The 25,036-nt window shown below is 44.6% G+C and overlaps 1 protein-coding gene across 5 annotated transcripts in view; it reads right to left on the bottom strand.

Moving 5' to 3' along the window:
• Window positions 1-25,036, bottom strand: part of LOC144605454 (copine-8-like) — a 299,949-nt gene that overhangs the window by 71,786 nt on the left and 203,127 nt on the right. For 2 of the 5 annotated variants that reach the window (XM_078420725.1, XM_078420727.1), the window contains 3 exons: window positions 15,819-15,878; window positions 4,742-4,795; window positions 2,282-2,343 (listed from right to left, as the gene is read on the bottom strand). In XM_078420725.1, the coding sequence (XP_078276851.1) occupies window positions 2,282-2,343; window positions 4,742-4,795; window positions 15,819-15,878 (176 nt within the window). Of the gene's footprint in view, window positions 1-2,281; window positions 2,344-4,741; window positions 4,796-15,818; window positions 15,879-16,076; window positions 16,200-25,036 lie in introns of those variants that run through there. The other 3 variants (XM_078420728.1, XM_078420729.1, XM_078420730.1) reach the window with 2 other exon arrangements.

The raw sequence follows: 25,036 nt of genomic DNA, 5'->3' as shown, positions 1-25,036 counted from the left end.
CTCGAACGCCCAGGAACGAAAAAGACTGTAAGAAGTCACGAACACTGCCTGGTTCTGACCTCCCCACCATCGAAGGGATCTACAGGAGACGCTGCCTCAAAAAGACAGCCAGTGCCATTAGAGACCCATTCCGGCCACGCTCTCATTTTATTCCTGCCGTCGGGAAGAAGATATAATGGCCTGAAAACTGCAACATCCAGGTTCAGGGGCAGCTTCTTCCCTATAATCATTCGGCTCTTAAACATTATAATCTCCAAATAGGGTCTGAACTACAGATAATTTGGGGCATTAATTTTGTCCTTTTAGACTATTATTGTTGTGTGTGCATGCATGTGCGTGTGCGTGTGCGCGTGCGTGCGTGCACATGTGTAGAAAACGGAACGTTTCTTCATTTATTATATTGTTTACAGAGTACTATGTTTACATTTTCTGTTGTGCTGCTGCTAATAAGAATTTCATTGTTCTTTTAGGGACATATGGCAACGAAACACTCTTCATTCTTGACTCTTGAAAGACTATACATGATTACAATCAAGCAGCCCACAGTGCATAGATATATGATGAGGGGAATAATTTTTAGTGCAAGATAATTCAATATAATTCAAGATAATTCGTTATTCATTTCCTCTCTCTCAAGAACTCAAGAAATGACACCAATGCTTAAGATGAAAAAGAAGCACTTTGATTGAATATATTAGCATGGCATAACAAGGTATGAATAAGAATTATGAATAAAATGCCACGCATGAATAATTCCAGAGTACGTAATCCTCTCTTGTAATTATACTTAAACAAGGAAAGCCTTCATTTCTGGTCATGATGCATTTTATGGCATCTGCCATGTCCAATTGCTACTGCATGTATAGATATAGTCAGGTTTTCTGTGGGGTAGCTTGTTGAAAGAATGGCACTACGCATCATGAGGGAAAAATATATCCACGCATGAATGGGGATTTCCTAAAGCACATTCATGGAATGTGAATTAACCAGACTTTGCAATCTCCAACAACAATCAAAAGCTTCAGAGGTGCAACGCTACGCATGCAACAGATTGTTTTTATCTGGAACATTGGAGGTTGAGGGGAAACCTGATAGAAGTATAGAATATTATGAGAGGCATCGAAGGGTAGACAGTCAGAGCCTTTCACCCGGGATGGAAATATCAAATACTTGAGGGCATAGCTGTAACGTTGCAGGGGCAAAGTTTAAAGGAGCAGGTTTATCACACCGAGGGCGGTGAGTGCCTAGAACGCGCTGCCAGAGGTGGTGGTGGAGGCAGATACGATAGTGGTGTTTGGGAGGGTTTTGGATGGGCACACGGATATGCAGGGAATGGAGTGATATGGATTACGTGAGGGCAAATAAGAGTTTATAGTAGAATGTAGGATGAATGTAGGATGAAGGGCAGCACGGTGGCGCAGTGGTAACGTTGCTGCCTCACGGCGCCAGAGACCCGGGTTCGATCCCGACTACGGGTGCGGTCTGTATGGAGTTTGTACGTTCTCCCAGTGACCGCATGGTGTTTCTCCAGGTTCTCCGGTTTCCTCCCACGTCCCAAGGATGTGCAGGTTTGTATGTTAATTGACTTCTGTAAATTGTCCCCAGTGTGTAGGGTAGGACCAGCGTAAATGGGATGGCGGTCGGCGCAGACTCAGTGGACTGAAGGGCCTGTTTCCATGCATGTATCTCTACACTAAAGTAATAACAATAATGAACAAAGATCATGTTGTGTAAAAGATATGTAGATTAGAAAATGGTCAAATGTTAATATTTTACAGAGGGTTTAATTCATATCTAATATTATAATGACGTATTACTATAAATCACATCAAACATTATTATAGTTACAGTTCCAAGAGGCCAGGTAGGTAACTATAAAATAACTACATTATATTATAGTTACCTGCCTGGACTCTGAGAAGTATTAGAATAATTAGATCAAATTAATCAAACTTCAAATTTTATATAAATTGATTTATACAGTATTCCTTTTTTTTGGAGAAGCTTCTTATTTGATGAGTTCTCCAGGTCCAATTTAAGACAGTTCTCCCTGGCCTGTAAGCTGATCAAGGCTGTTGGTTACTTTAATGATCAAACAACATCTTGCCCACTTAGACAGATAAATCTCTGCTAAGACAGTTTATGTTACTTGAGCTTCGCTACTCATGCGAGTTATTTTGTTCATCTGATTCTTCTACCTCAGAGAACGCAATCACGTGGCAAGAGCGGCAGGATATTATTAATATGGAACTGCATGTGAGCAGTTTCAAACAATACTCACCCGCCTTTAATATAATCAAGGAATGTGTGCTCCGATTCGACTGTGAAAGACAGCAAGGTGACCTGTGGGGAAAGAGGAAGCACGGTCAGCTGTGGAAGATGCCAGATGGAGCTAACATTATCAAACAAAAAACGTAGAAACATTGAGCTGAGGTGATATGAAATGCAGAGTCACGACCGTGTGGAGCAGTGGCACAGCTGATAGAACTGCAGCTTCACAGCGCCAGAGACCCGGGTTCGATCCTGACTACGGGTGCTGTCTGTGTGTGTAGTCTGCACGTTCTCCCTGAGACCATGTGGGTTTTCACTGGGTGGTCCGGTTTCCTCCCACACTCTAACACGTGCAGGTTTGTAGATGAATTGGCTTCTTTAAATTGTAAGTTGTCCCGATTGCGTAGGATAGTGCTAATGTACGGGCTGATCACTGGTCTGCACGGACTTGGTGGACCGAAGGGCCTGTTTCCGCATTGTATCTCTAAAGTAAATCACAGAATACCTGAGAGTGAAGGACTTATTTTAAATGTACAAGTGCTTTCTTTTCTTTACAAAGCAGAATTCAATCGGCTGAGGATATTTTTGATGTTGTTTAAGAATAGCAGATAGAAAAGATTTTTATGACATCTTGTTTTCCTGTTTTGAATACGGTGTGATTTAAACTGAATGATGTTTTTTTTCTGTGCTGCTCGGAGGTATTCTAACAAATTAATTGCAAGGAATTGTGTCAATGTTGGAACAACATCCTTCCTACATCTTGGAGTTGGAAGTCTGTTCAAAGGCATCAGACTGACGTACTTAGAACATAGAACAGTGCAGCATGGAAACAGGCCTTTCAGCCCACAACGTCTGTGCCGAACATGGTGCCAACTTAAACTAATCTCCTCTGCCTGCACACAATCCAATTAAAAAAAAAACTATTGTTTCAAACATTGCAATTTGATCATTTCAAGGAAATGATTTGACAGTCAAGCATAAATAGAGACACCCCTACACCACCTAACCTATCCCTTGTACTGCCCCACACTCACACTAACAGGTTTGGTTTAGTTTAGAGATACAGCATGGAAACAGGCTCATGGGCCCACCGAGTCTGCACCGACAAGCGATCCCTGCACATTAACACTACCCTACACACACCAGGGACAATTTACATTCATACCAAGCCAATTAACTGACAAACCTGTATGTCTTTGGAGTATGGGGGGAAACCGAAGATCTCAGAGAAAACCCCATGCGGTCAAGGGGAGAATGTACAAACTCCGCACAGACAGCACGGATCGTAGTCGGGGTCGAACCCGGGTCTCTAGCGCTGAAAGCGCTGTAAGGCAGCAACTCACCGTGCCGCCACACCTGCCAATCTGGAGGCTGTGGGAGGGGTACAGAGGAGGTTTACCAGAACAATGTCTGAATTAGGGGGTAGTAGCTAGAGGGAGAGAGATTGGACAGACTTGGATTGTTTTTTTCTGGAACATTGGAGGTTGAGGGGAGGCCTGATAGAAACATAGAAAATAGGTGCAAGGGGAGGCCATTTGGCCCTTCGAGCCAGCACCGCCATTCATTGTGATCATGGCTGATCATCCACAATCAGTAACCCGTGCCTGCTTTCTCCTCATACCCCTTGATTCTGCTACACCCTAGAATTATATAAAATTATGAGAGGCATAGAAAGCGTAGACAGTGGGAACCTTTTTCCCAGGATGAAAATATCAAAGACTAGGGGGCATATCCTTAAGGTGAGAGGGACAAAGTTTAAAGGAGATGTGCGGGGCAAGTTTCTATCACACAGAGGGTGGTGAGTGCTTGGAACTTGCTGCCAGGGGCGATGGTGGAGGTAGGTAGGATGGTGGCGTTTAAGAGTTGTTCGGATAGACACATGGATGTTCATAAATTAGGTAATTTGGCTGATCACGTCTGCAATTCAACCATGGCTGATCTATCTTTCCCTCTCAGCCCCATTCTCCTGCGTTCTTCCCATAAGCCGTGATGCCATTACAAATCAAGAGTCTGTCAATCTCCGCCTTCAAAATATACATTGACTTGGCCTCCACAGCTGTCTGTGGCAACGAATTCCACAGATTCATCACCCTCTGACTAAAGAAACTCCTCCTCATCTCCTTTCTAAAGGTACGTCCTTTTATTCTGAGGCTGCGCCCTCTGGTCCTCGACTCTCCCACGAGTGGAAACATCCTCTCCATCCAGGCCTTTCACTGTTCGGGGAATGTATGGGAACTATGCAGGGAATGGAAGGATATGGATTATGTGCAGGCAGATAAAAGTTGGTCTTGGCATCATATTCGGCACAGTCTTTGTGGGCCGATGGGTCTGTTCCTGTGTTGTACTGTTCAATGTTCAACCCTGTCACGACATTCTTATGACGTGGTAAAGACAAGGCACCCTTGCTTCCCGAGCCTAGAATCTTAATTCCATGTAACCCATGAAAATCACAATAACAATAAATACTCACAGTTCCTGAATGGACATATTTCTTCTTCTTTATTTTCTTTTTGGGGTTTATTACCTATAAAGAAATAAAATGAACAATATCTGTGACCATATCAAACGCAGCAGGGACTTCAGTGAAAGTATATTCTCATTTGTCTGTGTTATAGGTTTAATATTTTTTATCACATGTGCATTGCAAGAATATTTGCATTCGGTATTTTTCATTTAATTATTATGCTTTATAAAGTGAGGGAAAAGGGGCAACTTGATGGGTGAATCAGAGGTAGTCGGTATCAGGCACCCATTTGTGCATTCAACACACTGCCTGGGAGAAGCTAGCAACTGCCTATGCTCTGGGACCTGTTCGCTAGGCATCTTTCCAACAAGGTCCCAGCCAAATACAGGCCTCACTCATTTGATGCCATTTTAACGAGCCTCCTAATCAAATTCAGAAAAGTTTACTACAAGAAATTGAGTTATTTGCAGATAAGTGCGAGGTGTGGTATTTTGGGGAATCAAACCAGGACAGGGCAGCACAGTGGGAGAGCTGCTGCCTCACAGCACAAGAGACCTGGGTTAGATCTTGACCTTGGCTGCTGTCTGTATGGTGCTCGTATGTTCTGCCTGACCCACCGAGTTACTCCAGCTTCCTATGTCTTTTTTTAAGCCTTTCGTTAAATCTTTGCGTCTATCATTAAATCTTTCTTCTCTCATCTTAAAACGACGCTCTCTAGTTCTTGATTCCCCTGCCCCTGGAGAAAGACTCTGTGCAGTCCATGTGTATTATAATGGACATTATAATGTTTCATTCCTATTACTTTCAGTCATGTAGCACTGAAAAAAATAGATCTGTGCAATTTAATTTCCAGGCATAGATTTCACATGACAAATGCTGGTACAAAATGTTCAGCGAAGATGAGATTTTCATAAGACCCTTGTTAAAGGTCACAAAATGTATTAAGTCGAGGATTGCAGAATCGGCGAGAAACAGTAAAAAAAACTGGTTAGCTGGCTGAATGATAGCAAGCAATGAAACAGGGCTGAAGACTATAAATTAGAATGGCAAATGCTGGGTATTTGGATTATTCAAGGATTAGTATTAGGACTATATATTTTTTCCACTGTATATATTTAGTTCAGTATAGTTTAGAGATACAATATGGAAATGGGCCATTTGGCCTACCATGCACGGGCACTATCCTACACACTAGGGACAATTTGCGACTTACAGAAGCCAATTAACCTACAAACCTACACATCCTCCAGATGTGGGAGGAAACCGGAACACCCGGAGAAAACCCACGCAGTCATGGGGAGAACGTGCAAACTCCATACAGACAGCAACCATATAGTCAGGATCGAGCCCGGGTCTCTGGTGCTGTAAGGCAGCAAGTCTACTGCTGCGCCACCTTGCCATCCTAACAATTTAGAATTTAGAATCCAAAGCACAACCTCCTAATTTGTAGATGTGCCGACTTGAACAAACTTGCAAAATAGCTGACAAAACAATTTCATCAATGGTAAAATAGTTTAGCGCAAAGATAAGGATGTTCCCTGTCTCCTACAAATTAAGCATCTAAATGGGATACATGGAGAGGAGTTTGCACGTTGTCCCTGTGACAACGCAGATGGGTTTCCTCCGGCTGCTCCGGTTTCCTCCCATATTCCAAAGACGTGCGTGTTTGTATGTTACTTGGCTTCTGTAAATTGCTTCTGGTGTTTAGGGAGAGGATGCCAAAGTAGGATAACATACAACTAGTGTGAATGGGTGATCGCTGGCTGGCTTGGACTCAGAGGGCCGAAGGGGTTATGACGTGTGCTGTATTTGTGTGCACAGTTTAAGAATAAGGGGTAGGCCATTTAGAACGGAGATGAGGAAAAACTTTTTCAGTCAGAGAGTTGTGAATCTGTGGAATTCTCTGCCTCAGAAGGCAGTGGAGGCCAGTTCTCTGAATGCATTTAAGAGAGAGCTGGATAGAGCTCTTAAGGATAGCGGAGTCAGGGGGTGTGGGGAGAAGGCAGGAACGGGGTACTGATTGAGAATGATCAGCCATGATCACATTGAATGGTGGTGCTGGCTCGAAGGACCGAATGGCCTCCTCCTGCACCTATTGTCTATTGTCTATTGTCTATCAGTAAACTAAACTAAATCAATAGCTGCCACAGGCAGTGGTGGAGGCCAAGTCATTGGGTATTTTTAAAGCAGGGATTGACAGGTCTTGATTAGTAAGTGTGTTGGGTTAAAGGTTATGGGGAGAAGGCAGGATGGGGTTGAGAGGGAAAGACATATCAGCCATGATTGAATGGTGGAGTAGACTTGATGGGCCGAATGGCTAATTCTGCTCCTCTGCCTTATGAAACTAAACTAAACACATTAACTGAGCAACATCAGATGAAAGGGAAGATTCAGAAAGCCCATCTTTAGCCGGAGAACAGAAGGAATATGGCGCCAACTATTATGGGGAGTAGGAAGAGCAATGAGTACAGATGCATTTTAGGGGGAAGCAAGTATACGAGGGAGATGGAAATAGTGCTATGTTAATAGCATTAGATGGGGAAAGGTGACAAGGGACATAAATGGGGTGTAAATGCAGGCCTGAATTGCCTGGGATCACACCTGCTTCCTTGATTTACGATCTATACATTTCGGTCACGAAGCAAGTCTCTGAAGTCACAAGGTGAAGTGTTTGCTGAGTTGATTTGAATTCACTTTTGGCATTCTGATTCACTCAGAGTGTAATGGCTAAACAGTGAATTACTTAAAACAGGTGAGGTTAAAAAGCGATTTCACATTGAGATTTACACTAGATTAGCATTATGCCATAAAATCCACTGCAGAAATATCCTCAGCTACACCACAGCCATTCATATGAACCTCTCTCTCTCTGTTTTTTAGGGGCACCGCATCTGAAAACACCATAGAATTTGCTGTTCGTGTTTTGCAGTTATTCATTGAATTAAGTGATCGATAAAACAGAATTAATCTTTGTTACTCCAAGAAATTCTGGGTCTGTCTGTCATATTTTGATCTTTACAGGTAAAATCCCACCAATATATCTCCTCTTCTGCCACTTTACATTTTGTGGTCAGTCTGAAACCAAAATCAAATCTGTCCTGAATTAAGATTGACAGTGAACCGTTAATGGAGAAAAATATGGATTGTCGAGATCAAAAGGGGGGAAATCTGATTATTGAACCGCCTGGCCTTGTGATCAACAGCAAAATTTAGAAAGGCACCTGGGGAAAAATACTTTTTGACCATGTTCAGTCAAGGCACATGTTACCACTGTCGAGTAAAATAATCTTTAGTCATAACAATAAAATGTATATTCATTTAAGGGATATGGGACAAGGTCAGCATCTACTTACTCTCACTAATTACACACTAGAAGTTGCCAATGTCACCACTAAGCCATTTGAAACACAACAGCCCTTTAAGTAGAAGCTGGTAGAAAGGTATCGGGCAACTGAACCGTCCTTTCACCAGCTAGAGAGCGGTCCTGGCCTCCCACCTATCTCATTGGAGACCATCAAACTATCTTTAATCGGACTTTATCTTGCACTAAATATTTTGCCCTTTATCCCGTATCTGTACAGAGTGGACAGTTTGGTTGTAATCATGTCTGGCCTTTTCTTTGACTGAACAGCAGGCAACAAAACCTTTCATTGTACCTCGGTGCACGTGACAATATTAAACTAAACCAAAGGCGGCACAATGGCACAGTTACTGCCTTCCAGCACCAGAGACCTGGGTTCGATCCTGAATATGGGTGTTGTCTTTACAGAGTTTGTGTGTTCTCCCTGTGACTGCGTGTGTTTTCTCCGGGTGCTCCGGTTTCCTCCCACATCCCAAAGATATGCGGGTTGTAGGTTAATTGGCCCACTGTAAATTGCCCCAAGTGTATAGGATAGAACTTGTGATTGTGGATGGCATGGTCTTGGTGGGCTGAAGGGCCTGTTTCCTAGCTGTATCTCTAAACTCTATATGTTATACCCTTCATCCTGTATCTGTACATTGTGGATGGCTCGATTGTAATCATGTATAGTCTTTTTTCTTTGACTGGATAGCACGCAACAAAAGCTTTTCACTGTACCTCGGTACACATGACAATAATAGACGGAACTAAACTAAACTTCCCTCGCAGTACTGTAAGGGTAGGGTGTTCTAGGAAACACACTCTATGGTGGCAAAAGATCTATAATAACATAGAGCTCTACTACTGTTTTTCAGCTCTATTATTTTCACATACTGCTTGTTCCACAACCTAAAGATTGCTGAAGGCACTCCAATGGTGAATTTAACTCTTTCATAGACAAGCTCAGAATAGAATAACAAAAAGCTGAAGATGTAGGAAACCTGGAATTAAATCAGAAAATGCTGGCAACACTCAGCAGGTCAGGCAGCATCTGCGGAGAGAGAAATAGCGTTTAAGTTTTTCGGACCATAGATCCCTCGTTGGAACTGGAAGAAGGAGAAAGAAAGTTCACTGTGACTCGCTGAGAAAGTAGGTGAGTGATGGATCGAGCTGAGGGGATATTGTCAGGCAAGAACTATCATACAGATAGGTTGTGGAGAATGTCGGGTCGAAGGGTTGTTTGAGAGGCAATAAATAGAGAGGAGTAATGGAACAAAGAGAAATAATGGAAGACAGCTGTGAGATGAGGTCAATTAGAGGAGAAATCAAACAAAGAAACATGAAGAGGTACAAAAGCAAGCTGTAGGGGAAAGGGAAAAATCTATCGCAAATAGATGACTTGCAGCAAAAAATGGCCAAATGTAACAGTAATTATAGAACTTCAGGTGACTGGCTCTCTTATCTGCTTTCTATGTATACATAGAACAGTACAGCCTACATTGTCTATGCCGAACGTGATACCAAGATCAACTCTTACCTGCCTGCACGTAATTCCTATCCCTCCATTCCATGCATATCCACGCCAAGCCAAAAACCTCGTAAACGCCACTATTGTATGTGCCTCCACTACCACCCCTGGCAGCATGTTCCAAGCACCCACTGCCCTCTGTGCCACCCATCACCTTTAAACTTTGCCCTTCTCACCTTATGGACATAGATGAGGGGGCAAAGGAGAGCCGAGAATTGTCAAGCATATTGAACGCCATTAAAGACGTCCGAAGGGCAGTGTGTGGAGTTGTGGAATGGGTGGAGAACTCCACACAGGGATTCTTAATTGGCGTGTACTAACCAAGCCTCGCCTGGAGAAAAGTCCTGACCCACAATGTCACCTATCCATGTCCTCCAGAGATGCTGCCTGACTCACTGAATTACTCCAGCACTTTGTGTCTATTTCTGTAAACCAGCATCTGCAGTTTCATGTACCAACAATTAATCTCCTGGACCAATTTTAATTGAAAGGGATGGAGAATTATATTCTGATCCCCCCCCTCAAATTGGCCTTGGGTTGGATCTGTTTTAATGGAGGCCAAATTTGGAGGCCAAAGAGGGCTTGGATAAACTTGGATTATTTTCTCTGGAGCTTCAGAGGTTGAGGGGAGATCTGATTAAAGTTTATAAAGTCATGAGAGGCATAGATAAGATAGACGATCAGACTTTTTCCCCCGGGTGAAAATGTCAATGACTTCAGGGCATTGTTTTAAGGTGAGGGGGCTAAAGTTTAAAGGAGGTATGCGAGGCAATATGATTTACAAAGTGGGTGGTAGTGGAGGCAGATACAATCGTGCCCTGTAAGAGGCCTTTAGATAGGTGCATGGGTATGTAGGGAATGGAGGAATGTGGATCACTTGCAGGCAGAGGAGATTAGTTTAATTTGGCATCATGTGCAGCATTGATATTGCGGGCTTAAGAACCTGTTCCTATGCTGTACTCTTGTATTTAGTAGAGTTTAAATTTGTGGCGCAGGGGAGGAGCCAGCGCTGCCGTCGCAGCTGCGGCTTGCCTGCAGTCCGTCTGTCTTTTGTGTTTTTTGTTGTTTTTGTCTGAATTGTAGTTTAATTTGATGTAGTGTTGTATGTTATGTTATGTTTTGGGGGGGGGACGGGAACTGTAACTGTAACATTCTCTCTCCCGAACGGAGACGCGACCTTTGTTTCTGTGTTGTGTCTCCGTTCCCGTTGCGGCCTACCACCACCGGCCATGCACCTGGGACCACCTGGGGCTCTGGTTCGCAGAGCCCACGGCCCGGACTCACCACCTGTGGCGCTGGCTGCCTGCGGATGCTGCGGGAGCGGCTGCAACTCGTCTCCGGAGGCTCCGGCGCGGGCCGCGTGGACGTCGGAAGCCCGCAGGCCCCTGGATGGGGGCCGACATCGGGAGCTCCGGCAGCGGCAGCGGCAGCGTGTTCGCTCGCCCCGAATCGCGGGGCTTGGGTCGGCCCGTCACGGACCTTTCACCGTCCGGCGCAGCCTGAAATAGGCCGTGGACCTTTCACCGTCCAGCGGCGGCTTCAATATCGGGAGCCCCGACCGCCCCGACGTGGCAACTCCAACAGCCTGACCGCAGGACAAGACGGCAGGGAGGAGAAAAAGACATTGTGGCCTTCCATCACAGTGAGAAGGGACTGGAGGAGACTCACTGTGATGGATGTTTCTTTTTGTTTGGTGTTAGTTGTGATTGTATGTGTTATTGCATTTTTATTGATTAATCTTATTGGTCTTATTGTTCAACTGCGGGTAATGTTTCATTTTACTACACATTTATGTGTATGTGACAAATAAACGACTATTGACTATTGACTATTGACTAGAGCTGCTGCCTCAGAGAGCCAGAGGCCTGGGTTCGATCCTGACTATGGGTGCTGTCTGTATGGAGTATGTACGTTTTCCCTGCATGGGTTTGCTCCGGTTTCCTCCCACGCTCCAAAGATGTACAGGTTTGTAGGTTAAGTGTCTTTGGCAAAATATTGTAAAATTGTCCCCAGTGTGTAGGATAGTGCTAGGCAATAGACACTAGATAATAGGTGCAGGAGTAGGCCATTCGGCCCTTCGCACCAGCACCACCATTCACTGTGATCATGGTTGATCATCCACAATCAGTACCCCGTCCCTGCCTTCTCCCCATATCCCTTGACTCCGCTATCTTTAAGAGCTCTATCTAACTCTCTCTTGAAAGCATCCAGAGAATTGTCCTCCACTGCCTTCCGAGGCAGAGAATTCCACAGATTCACAACTCTCTGGGTAAAAAAGTTTTTCCTTATCTCCGTTCTAAATGGTCTACCCCTTATTCTTAAACTGTGGCCCCTGGTTCTGGACTCCCCCAACATCGGGAACGTGTTTCCTGCCATGCAGGACACTGTCACTGCACTGAGTAGCTCCTTCAGTGACAGACTCCTTCACCCCAAGTGCGTGATGGAGAGATATAGGAGGTCCTTCCTTCCCGCTGCTGTGAGACTGCACAACCAGCACTGCTCCCAGCAGACGAGTCAACAATAACAAGAACACACAGAAAACTGATGACAGTTTATGTATCTTTTATTTATAATGAGTGATCTCTTGCTCTCTTGCTATCCACTTTGCTGCTGTAACACTGTAAATTTCCCCGGTGTGGGACGAATAAAGGTGTATATTACTATTATTATATATTACTAGCGTATCCAATCCCTTAATAATCCTATATGTTTCAATAAGATCCCCTCTCACCCTTCTAAATTCCAGTGTATACAAGCCCAGTCGCTCCATTCTTTCAACATGTGACAGTCCCGCCATCCCGGGAATTAACTTTGTGAACCTACACTGCACTCCCTCAATAGCAAGAATGTCCTTCCTCAAATTTGGAGACCAAAACTGCACACTCCAGGTGTGGTCTTACAATGGCCCTGTACAACTGCAGAAGGACCTCTTTGCTCCTATGCTCAACTCGCCTTGTTATGAAGGCCAACATGCCATTTGCTTTCTTCACTGCCTGCTGTACCTGCATGCTTAGTGTATGGGGATTGCTGGTCGGCGCTAACTCGGTGGGCTGAAGGGCTTGTTTCCGCGCTGTATTGTCCAAACTAAAATTAAACTAAGCTAAACAGAAGGGCAAACGAATTATACAATGATGATTTGTAACACAGTTGGACTGCAGTGTGGACAAAAAAAGCACCAGTTTTGGAAAACAGAATGTTCTACCAATAAAAAGGCAAATCATTTTCTGTATTAGGTGCCAGGGATCCACGTAGTTAAGCCTGATATGAGAAAACAATTCTTTCCCAACATTGCCAATGATGACATAGGAATTATCGTGGAAACCCTGATTGAGATTCGTCAGGCAAATAAACCCAAATGTTTGCACTGATCTGAACGTCAAAATCAGGACTACCCGCACCCTCAGGACCCTTGCCAACCGTCACTGCTGACATGCACCAGGCACGACACTTTCATAAGTTCATGCTCAGAAGTTTTAGGAGCAGAATTAGGCCATTCAGCCCATCAAGTCTACCCCACTATTCAATCATTGCTGATCTATCCCCCCTCAACCCCATACTCCTGCCTTCCCCTCATAACTCCTGACACCTGTACTAATCAAGAATCTAGTCATCTCTGCCTTAAAATTATCCGTTGACCGCCTCCACAGCCTTCTGTGTCAATTAATTCCACAGATTCACCACCCTATGACTAAAGAAATTCTTCCTCATCTCCTTCCTAAAGGAACGTCCTTTAATTTTGAGACTTCTGGTCTTGGACTCTCCCACTAGTGGTAACCCCTCTCCACGTCCACTCTCGGCCTTTCACTGCTTGGTAATTTTCAATGAGGTCCCCCCTCATCCTTCTAAACTCCAGCGAGTAGAGGCCTGTTTAATTTGCACTACAAAAAGTCAGCAAAACATCGATCTGCAAAACGAGGAATCTTTCATTTCGGATAAATGTGACTTCTGTATTCACAGCTAGAAGGGGCATGTAGTTGAATTGCAGGGCTTCCAACCGTACAGGTATTTGTAGAAGGCAATCACACCATTATAGTCACATTTTGGACAACTTCCTACATGGAGCATAGAACAGTACAGGCCCCTTCAGTCCACAATGTGCCAAACATGATGCCAAGACCATCACTTATCTACCTGCACATAACCCACATCTCCCCATTCCCTGTACATCCATGTGCATGTCCAAAAGTCTTTTAAATGCATCCAATGTTCTGTGCTGAACATGATGCCAGAACAGACTAATCTCACCTGCCAACACATGATCCATTTCCCTCCATTCCCTGCATATCCATGTCCCTATCTAAAAAAACTCTTAAATGACACGACCATATCTGGGTTGACCCTGGCAGGGGTTTTTAAGGCTCTCACCACCCTCTGTGTAAAAATCTTGCCCTGCACATCTCCTTTAAACTTTGATCCTCGCGCCTGAAATCTGTGCTCTCCAGTACATGACTTTTTCCATCCTGGGAAAAAGATTCTGACTGTTTACCCGATCTATGCCTCTTATAATTGTATATACTTCTGTCAGGTTTCCCTGCAACCTCTGACGTTCCAGAGAAGACAATCCAACTGTGCCAACAACTCCCAGTAGCCAATGCCCCCTAATCCAGGCATAGTTCTAGTAAATCTCCTCTGCACCCTTTTCAAAACCTCCACATTCTTCCTGTACCAGGGTGACCAGAACTGCACACAATACTCCAAATGCAAAAAAATATATACATTTCGCTGGAAGAACTCAGCAGGTAAGGCAGCATCTGTGGAGGTAAAAGGATGGTTGTCATTTCTGCTCTTAATTCCTCCTTGCCCCTCTTTCTACCATGGGCTCATTCCACAAGGAGAATGTTCTCGCTGTCTACCGTTCTGCAGAACCCTCTGCTGGTTCCGTTTCTGAGCCAAGGATGGAGAATTATTTTTTGAATGTATTTTCCCCACAAGTTGGCCTGGGACATAATCAGTATTGCTGTCACTTCCAAGAGGCTAAATTGCTTTAAGAAAGGGCAAGCAGAACTTTATCAACACATAGAGGGGAGTGGCACGGTGGCGCAGCGGTAGAGTTGCTGCCTTACATCGCCAGAGACCCGGGTTCGATCCTGACTACAGATGCTGTCTGTAGGGAGTTTAAACGTTCTCTCCGTGACCGCGTGGGTTTTCTCCGGGTGCTCTGGTTTCCTCCCACACACCAAAGCTGTGAAGGTTTGTAGGCTAGTGTGCAGGATAGTACTAATGTGCGGGGATCACTGCTCGGTGCGGACTCGGTGGGGCATAGGGCCTGTTTCCACACTGTATGTCCAAACTAAACTGAACTAAACATGGCATGCCTACTATGGTAGCATCCAGCCATGACTCCTTAGTAACAGAGTACTGGGATATCGTGGTTAGCCCTTTAAGGGCTACTTGTTGAGATCATAACCGTGAGCAAGAATACCATCAATACTGGTCCTCGCTTGTGCCCACTGTTCCCAAAACAGTGCAGAGCTCCACGAGGGACACAGCTAGTGCCGTTTTAAACTGGTATAAATCAAGTTTGCAAATATCATAAAAGCTTTATGAAACCACATTAGGAAGAATATAGTTTTAACACGAGAACAGTGCAGCAGACAAATTTTCTAGACTGCATATTTTCAATCTAAGAGTTTTCATGGCGCAGCGGTAGAGTTGCTGCGTCACAGTCCCAGAGACCCCGGTTCGATCCTGACCTCGGGTGCTGCCTGTGTGTAGGTTGCACGTTCTCCCTGTGACCTCCTCCCCCCCCCCCCCCCCCCCCCAAGACGTGTGGGTTTGTTGGTTAATTGGCCCCCTGTAAATTTTCCCTAGTGTGCAGGGAGTGGATGAGAAAGTGGGATAACATAGAATTAGTGTGAACAGGTGGTCGATGGTCGGCGTGGATTTGATGGGCTGAAGGGCCTATTTCTAGGCTGCATTTCCAAACTAAATTTGTAAAACAACTCATATCTGATCGCAGTTACTGACTGTGACGTGGTGGACATTATGTGGAGGCATACATGCCATTCTTAGAATTACTGCTTCAACATGAGGGAGGCTTTAAATAGAGAAAGAATTGTAGACGGGCAGGTTTAAAGGTTCATGCCATTAAGTATGTGATTGCCTACTCTTTGCATTTGTGCAGTGGTATTTTTCAGTCTCGTTGACATTTTGAATTCTGCTGACAGATGATAACGATGTGTATTCCTGGAAGTGTTTAAGGAAATGGCATTCACCTTAAATTGATTGAGTGACCCAGTCTTGTTACCTTTGACAAGTCCCACTGGAGTCGCTGCCTGTGTATTATCAAAACAACCTCATTAATACACAGGAATGCACAGTTGACTATTGGTTTTCAAAATCAAACACATTCAGTTCTCAGTTTTAGTCACTTTACACAGGGTACAAATGAAAGGCATTGCAACATTAACTGAAAACATTTTTGAACTTTGTGTGCTGTGTTGCAGAGTTGTCAGCAATCCTTGCTGTGGGGAAGGTTTGTTTTGATTCTGGTTACCATTCGCACTGCACAAGCAAGAATATTTTCATCAAAGGAAACACTTGACATTAGTATTTGAATCTTCTACTCCTAGTCCAGGAGCTTAGACTTTATCGGCCTGGAAAAAAATGTTTGGCTGCCTATTGGTTTTGCAAAGCTAAGAAACATAAAGAACCAAAGATAAGAAAGGGGGGAGGAGGGGACAAACACACACACGCACACGCACACACGCAAACACACACGCAAACACACACACACACACACACACGCGCACACGCGCAAACACACACGCAAACACACACGCAAACACACACACACACACACACACACACACACACGCACACACGCGCAAACACACATACACACATACACACACACACACACACACACCAAAAAGAAAATGCAGCATTACAATCAACTAACAATTAATCTACAATTAAACAAAACCTGTAGAGGTAAACAAAATGATGCTTATTGCAAGTATTTCTACCCACACATTATAATACTCCTATTTTATTTGAGTTTGAACTGATTGTATCCATGTGGGTGGCACAGTGGCACAGCAAGTAGAGATGCTGCCTCACAGCGTTAGAGTCCCAGGTTCGATCCTGACTACAGGTGCTGTCAGTAGGGAGTTTGTACGTCTTCCCTGTGACTGTGTGGGATTTCTCTGGGTGTTCCAGTTTCCTCCTACATGCGAAAGATGTAGTTTGTAGGTTAATCGGCTTCTGTAAATTGCCCCGTGAGTAGGGTGTGAAACTGGGAATAACATAGAACTAGTATACTGGTGATCAACGGTTGGCATGGACTCGGTGTGCTGAAGGGCCAGCTTCCACACTTTGCCTCTAAACTAAACTAAACTAAACTAAACTAAACTAGCATTCCTGAGCAATCATGATTGAAGACCCTCGGACTATCTTTAATCGGACTTTCGCTTGCGCTATACTTTAGTGCATTGTGAATGGCTCAATTGTAATCATCTAATTAACTTTCCACTGACTGGTTGGCGTACGACAAAAAGCTTTTCACTGTATCTCGGTACACGTGACAATAATAAACTAAACTAAAACTAAACTGGATCAACAAATATCACTTTATTCTGGGTATAAAGAACTACAGATGCTGGTTTACAAAAAAAGACACAGTGCTGGAGTATTTCAGTATACCACGCAGCATTTCTGGAGAACAGGGATATGTGACATTTCAGGCCAGGACCCTTCTTCAGGCAGATGAAGGGTGACAACCTGAAACGCCACCTGTCCATGTTCTGCAGAGATGCTGCCTGACCCATTGAGTTACTCCAGCACTTTATATCACCTTATTCTGCAATAGCGGGAGAATCTAGGTCCCCGGGCACAACCTTACAACAAAAGGACGTACCTTTAGACAGGAGATGAGGAGGAATTTCTTTAGTCAGAGGGTGGTGAATCTGTGGAATTCATTGGCACAGACGGCTGTGGAGGCCGTCAATAGACATTTTAAAGGCGGAGATTGACAGATTCTTGATTAGTACGGGTGTCAGGGGTTATAAGGAGAAGACAGGAGAATGGATGAGAGGGAAAGATACAGTGCATTCAGAAAGTATTCAGATCCTTTCACTTTTTCCACATTTTATTATCGTGTTAATGAGAGGTATAAGATGTAAGGAAGTGAAACTGATCATAAAGTTTCTATGTTTGTCAAAAATACATATGGAAATTTCAAGTTCAGACCATGATGAGGTGCTGTTGGCACATTCCAGCATCACGCCAAGATACAAGAAGTCGTAAAGAACTGCAAATCAAGTCCCATCAAGTCTGAAGAAGGGTCCCGACCTGAAACTTTACCTGTCCATTCCCTCCGCAGACGTTGCCTGACCCGCTGAGTTCCTTCAGCACTGTGTTCTGCTCATAAAGAAAGGTTGGCTTGCAGGAGTGACCAAGATACTGGGCCAGTGAAGAACGCAACAGTAAGATCTGAATTTTTGCCCACTGTTTTGCAACAGGTTCACAAGGTGGGCCAGGCAAATCAGTTGAAAGTGTGGCTACCATACCTATGGAGCAAGTTAGTGATGGACATCCTTGCAAGGATTGGTATTATAAATAAATTGTAAATTGTCTGTCGTGTGTAGGCTGGTGCTAGTGCAGAGGGTTGTTGCTGGTCGGCACGGACTTGGTGGGCCGAAGGGCTTGTTTCCATGCTGTATCTCAAAAGGCAAAGGCTCGGATTTGTGCCAATGTTCATTGTAAGCCATACTGTCAGACCCATCAATGGCACTTTCACATGCAGGCCTTGACTGACCCAATGGTCTTTACTGAGTGGTAGTGATTGAGAATTATACTGGCGTAAGGACTTGAAAATGGCATGAACACCAAAATGATGTCATTGGGTTTTTCTTTGAAGATATCAAGTTGCAAACTGCCAGATACCCCAAAGCACGGGCCACAAAATGATTTGTTTATTGAATTTGATTGATGGATGCCAAGTGGGTTTTCCGATTAAGGAAAAGCAATTGGAGACATTTATTGATCCACATATTTACTGGACTTTATCTTGCACATATTATTCTCTTCATATCTGTGCACTGTGGACGGCTTGATTGTAAACATGTATAGTCTTTCCGCTGACTGGATAGCACTCATCAAACATACCTCTTCATTGTACTTCGGTACACGTGACAATAATAAACTGAACTAATCTTTTATTGTTTATTATTTATGCAAAGGCTTGTATCGTCTATCTTCTTGCACATTTCGCTTCAAGTCAATCCTCCTTGGCTCAGTGAAAACTAAGAAACTGGACAAAGAAATCTATTTTCCATTGAATAAAGAGATGTGTTATAATCTATATACTAAAACTCTCGTTTGTTTGTTTATTTGTGATCGAACTTCAGCCAAAACGGTACACGATAGCTTGACAATTTTAGGCCCACCTTACTCACCGTCATCACTTTAATGGTAAAGCAAGTAGTTTTATTGAAATCGGTGTTATATTCACATTTTAAAGTTTAAATCTATCTCCTAGCGAGGGAGGAGGGAGGGAGGGAGGGAGGGGGAGGGAGGTGGGGGGGAGGGAGGGAGGGAAGGGGGAGGAAGGTGGATAAGGGGGGTTGAGGGGGATGGAGAGGGGGAAGGGGAAGTGGAGAGGGGAGGGGGAGGGGGGGGGGGGGGGGTGGGAGGGGGAGGAGAGGGAGGGGGGAAGGAGAGGGTGCTGCACCAATGCAGGAGAGGTTTGGGCCCAACGGGTCCACTTGGTCTAGTCTGCACTAAAAGTTCAATATCAGAACAAAAGTCTTTCAACAAGATGGTGGACAGGTACATGGATAGTAAAGGTTTAGAGGGACATGGGCTAAATGCGAGCAGGTGGGATTAGTGTAGATGGGCAGGGGCAAGTTGGGCCGAAGAGCCTGTTTCCATGCTGTATGACTCTATAATCCCATACACAGTCCATAGAAGATCACAGTTGCTGAGGTTAGGGTTGTGCAGTGTTCAAGAGCCTGATGGTTGCTGGGAAGAAGCTGTTCCTGAGTCCGTCAGGGAAACAGAGCCTGTTTCTGTGCTCTTTGACTATGTTTTATGTTCTTTTTAATAAGCGAATCGTTGTTGTTAATAGAAATGAATAGTTAATACTAATGAACAAACCACGTAAAAATCTCAGTAAGATGCTTTGCAGATATACATTATGTATCTTTCCCCAGTGAAAAGATACAGAAATGAAACAGGGAATCTTCTCCAACATGACCAGTTAAATCATAAACTTGGCAACATTAGTCGATGAAATTATATGGGAATGAATAAACCAAGCCAAGTATATCCACACATACACATAAATAAGCCACTCGTCAAACATACTGTGGCTGAAAATGATTGTTATTCCTCCTAATAAGATGGAATTTTGAAGAAACATCACTCGACATGAACTGCTTCAATCTCCTCATCTTGCTGTAAGGATGACCTGAAACTGTCATATACAATCATGAGCAAAGTGCAGCCTCGAGACTCAGACAGAGATGGAAGAACTGACAGTGTGGAGAATCAAAGAACCATCAGATCACATCGCATCACAATCAAAGCAGTTTTCACATACATAAATATATTTTACAATAATAATTCAAATATTTTTTTTAAGTTACCTTTAACAAAATTAAATATTTCATTTGGGGACTTATCACTTTTGTCTTTGAGTCGGGTATTTTGGACAAAAGCTCATTTGAATGTGAGGTACTTTGGGTGTCAGCCTTAGCTCAGCTGGAAGGTGCTTGTCTCTTCGTTAAGGAGCCACACGTGCCAGTCCCATACCAGAGTTTGGATGAATTTTGAGAAACAGACCCTTTCGGCCCACCGAGTCCACATCAACCAGTGGTCACCAGTACACTAGTTCTATCCGACACCGAGGAACAATTTTACAGAACCCAATCAACCCACAAACTTGTACATCTTTGGGATGCAGGGGGAAACAGGAGCACCTGGGGAAAACCCAAACAGTCACATGGAGAATGTGCAAACTCCACACAGACAGCACGAGTGGTCAGGATCGAACCTGGGCCTCTGGCGCTGTAAGGCAGTAACTGCTGCCCTGTGAGCAGTTTCGTATTTTTCTGCAAAGATCTTGCCAATTGCGACGGAAACATTCTCTGAAGGTCTTTGGATGACAGCTCAGTGTAGGACACCTGAATCGTGCTGGTTGTCAATATAATTTCCCTTCTCTTCTCTGTCAGCAGAAACAGCAGATGCTCAGATACTGTGAACGAGGCAGGCAGTTTCAGTTCAGTTATTCCACAGCCACGTCTTTGGCTCCCACAGTGTCTTACTTTGCAATTTCCAATATGTTATCGCAGTTTACCTCTCAACGGTGAACAATTACAGTTGGGGTGGCACAGTGGCAGAGCGGCAGACCTGCTGCCTTACAGCACCAGAGACCCAGGTTAGATCCTATCCTGCATCTGGCCCAGATCCCTCTCAACCTGTCCTATCCATGTACCTGTCCAAATGCATCTTTAAAAATTGTGATGATACCTGCCTCAGCTACCTGTCTCAGGGCAGCACAGTGGTGCAGTGGTAGAATTGCTGCCTTACAGCACCAAACACCCAGGCTCGATCCTGACGACGGCTGCCGTCTGTACGGAGTTTGTACGTTCTCCCTGTGACCGTGTGGGTTTACTCTGGGTGCTCTGGTTTCCTTGCACACCCCAAAAACGTACAGGTTTGTAGGTTAATTGGCTCTGGTAAAAGTAGTAAATTGTCCCAGGTATGTAGGATAGTGCTAGTGCTTGGAATAATCGTTGGCCGGCGTGGACGGGGTGGACTGAAGGGCTTGTTTCTGTGCGGTATCTCTGAAGTGAAGTAAAGCTCAATGCGCATTAGAAGTTTGCGTTCGAACTTTGCAAAAGTTGCCACATAGAGTGAAACAAAGCAGGGCAAGATGAAACAGCTGTCAATTTAGTCCCATGGAGCTACAGTCATACAGCATTGAAATAGGCCCTTCGGCCCAACTCATCCCCAACTTGCCTACCAAGATGACCCATCTAAGCTAGTCCCATTTGCTAGCATTTGACCCATATCCCTCTAAACCTTTCCTACCTATGAACCTGCCCAAAAGTTTTTTAAATGTTGTTATATGACCTGCCTCAACTACCTCCTCTGACAGCCCATTCCGCATACCCACCACCCTCTGTGTGAAAATTTGCCCCTCAGGTTCTTACTAATTCTTTGCTCCCTCACCTATGCCCTTTGGTTCTTGATTAACCTACCCTGGAAAAAATACTATGCATTGACTCTATCTATTCCCCTCATGATTGTATACATCTCTGTAAGATCATCTCTCAGTCACTTGCGCTCCATGGAGTAAAGTCCTAACCCGGTCAACCTCTCCCTACTGCTCAGGCCCTCGAGTTGAAAGACTGGAGCGACTAGGCTTGTATACACTGGAATTTAGAAGGATGAGAGGAGATCTTATCGAAACGTATAAGATTATTAAGGGGTTGGACACGTTAGAGGCAGGAAACATGTTCCCAATGTTGGGGGAGTCCAGAACAAGGGGCCACAGTTTAAGAATAAGGGGTAGGCCATTTAGAACTGAGATGAGGAAAAAAAATTTCAGTCAGAGAGTTGTGAATCTGTGGAATTCTCTGCCTCAGAGGGCAGTGGAGGCCAATTCTCTGAATGCATCCAAGAGAGAGCTAGATATAGCTCTTAAGGATAGCGGAGTCAGGGGGTATGGGGAGAAGGCAGGAACAGGGTACTGATTGAGAATGATCAGCCATGATCGCATTGAATGCCGGTGCTGGTTCGAAGGGCCGAATGGCCTCCTCCTGCACCTATTGTCTATTGTCCAGGCAACATCTTCGTAAATCTTCTCCATACTCTTTCAGGCTTAATGACATCCTTCCTACAGCAGAGTGAGCTAAACTGAACCTCGATCTCTGCCATTCTCTTTTAGTGCAATAAACTGGGGGAAAGATCATAAGACTATAAGACCTAGGAGCAAAATTAGGCCATTCAGCCCATTGAGACTGCTCCGCCATTCGATTATGGCTGATCTATTTCAACCCCATTCTCCTGCCTTCTCCCTAGAACCTTTGACACCCGTACTTATCATGAACCTGTCAATTTGAACTTTAAAAATACCCGATGACTTGGCCTCCACAACTGCCTGTGGCAATGATTTCCACAGATTCACCACCCTCTGGCAAAAGAAAGTCATCCTCGTCACCATTCTAAAGGTGCGTCCTTTAGTTCGGAGGCTGTGTACAATGGTTCTAGACTCTCCCACTAGTGGAAACATCCTTTCCACATCGACTCTATCTGGGCCTAATGTTCTGGCAAGCGGGACATGGCAGCTTCCGGGAGCTTCTCGGCCTTTCCTCTGTCATTAGGCAACCATCTGCCAATGAAACCCCTTCCCCCTCACCTGTACCCACCAATCACTCGCCAGCCTTTGCCATGCACCCACCTCTCTTCCTGATTTCTCCCCCCCCCCCCCCCCCCCCCCCCGTCCATCACAATTAGTCTGAAGAAGGGTCCCAACCCGAAACGTCACCGATCCGTGTTCTCCAGAGATGCTGCCTGACCCGCTGAGTTACTCCAGCACTTTATGGGGTTTTTTGGTGACCAAGTAAATTTTTTTCACCTCAGGACCATGGCAGTGTGGCACCCAGAACTACTACAAGGCCCGACATGCCTACCGGAGAGGTTATAATTCTAAAAGCGCCTGACCATGAATCTGCTTGGGTGGAGATGCATGAAATTATTTTCTTATATACACCCTAATCTTCACGGGGCCTCAGAGAAGCAGCCAATGTAATCAAAGATCATTACAACCCAAAGAGAGGTGGGAGCGGGGCAAAGCCTGGCACGTGATAGGTGGAGGAAGGAAATAACTGCAGATGCTGCTTTACACCGAAGATAGACTCAAAATGCTGGAGTAACTCAGCGGGGCCCGCTGAGTTACTCCAGCATTAAGTGATAGGTGGATACTGCAGAGGGGGGGTTGATTGGAGGATGGGGCAACAAGAGTTGCTAAATTAGAATGGCTGGCATCACACAAAGAACTGCGATGTTTGTAGGCTATGATTCTACGAGGCTGCGAAAAACAGGAAAAACATATTGGAAGTTCAACAACTTTTCTGCAGGGTAAGCAACACATTTGAAGTATGGCAGAGCTTACAAATATCACTTATCTGCATCAACTCTTTTCAGTGTGGAGACTGTGATCGCCCCCCTCAATAAAGTACAGAGACTTGGCATCTTTACGAGTGGATGTGACTGCACATTTAACACTTCTATCTGCCTTCTCTCTATCTCGCAGTAAGCAATCTTTTTTTATTGCTGCATGAAGAAAGGCTTAACGTTTCTTCAGAGCTGTCTTTGAAGTTGTAAATTTATTCAGAATCTATCTTGAAAGAGAGTCACTCTCGAATAGGATAGCTCCTCACCTCCTGTCTTAGATACAGTAATTGGTGCTTCAGAGAGCGGTGAATTTAGTTTAGTTTACAGGCACAACATGAAAACAGGCCCTTCAGTCCACCGAGTCCGCACCGACCAGCGATCACCCGTACACTAGTTCTATCCTCTACTCTAGGAACTATTTACAGAGGCCAATTAACCTGCAAACCTGCACGTCTTTGGGATGTGGGAGGAAACCGGAGCACCCGGAGGAAACCCTCACAGTCACAAGGAGAACGTACAAACTCCGCACAGACAGCACCCGTAGTCAGAATCGAACCTGGGTCTCTGGCGCTGTGAGGCAGCAACCCTACCGCTGCGACACCATGTCGCCCGGCCGCTCTTCAGTATATGGCGGTGCATCAGGAGGGCATTGTGTAGAGCAAACTGTAGCTGATAACTCACAAACGTCCACGTTATCAGGACTTGTATTCAACCACTCTTCCAAGGTGTTGAAGGCTAGAAGATGTCACTATGCTATGAGATGTAAAAAAAAACAAGGAACTGCAGGTGCTGGTTTACAAAAAAAAAACACACAAAGTGCTGGAGTAACTCAGCGGGTCAGGCAACATCTCTGGAGAACATGGACGTTTCGGTTTGGGACCCTTCTTCAGACTGATTGAAGGAGTGGATGAGCAGCAGGAATCACAGAGGGGGAGCAGTGAGAGAGGGTCTGACAGAACTCCCGTGGGAGATAGGAAGAGAGCTCCTACAACATAGGCATTTCGCAGTGGGGCAGTAATAATAATAATAATAATACAATATTATGTAAAATGCAGTAAAATGTAGAAACAAGGAAACAAGATGCTGGTTTATCAAGAAAAGACACAAAATGCTGGAGTAATTCAGTGGGTCAGGCAGCAACCTTGGAGAACATAGATAGGTGACATTTGGAGTTGGGACCATTCTTCAGACTGATTCAGGTCCCGACCTGAAACGTCACCTATCCATGTTGTCCAGAGATGCCGCACGACCCGCTGAGTTAATCCAGCACTTTATGTCTTTTTTTCACTATGCTTTGATCCTTGTTCGG

The sequence above is a fragment of the Rhinoraja longicauda genome, chromosome 24, assembly GCF_053455715.1.
Source record: "Rhinoraja longicauda isolate Sanriku21f chromosome 24, sRhiLon1.1, whole genome shotgun sequence".
Lineage (NCBI taxonomy): Eukaryota > Metazoa > Chordata > Chondrichthyes > Rajiformes > Arhynchobatidae > Rhinoraja > Rhinoraja longicauda.
The sequence above is the reverse complement of the archived record's forward strand: the minus strand, read 5'-3'. Positions and strand labels throughout refer to the sequence as shown.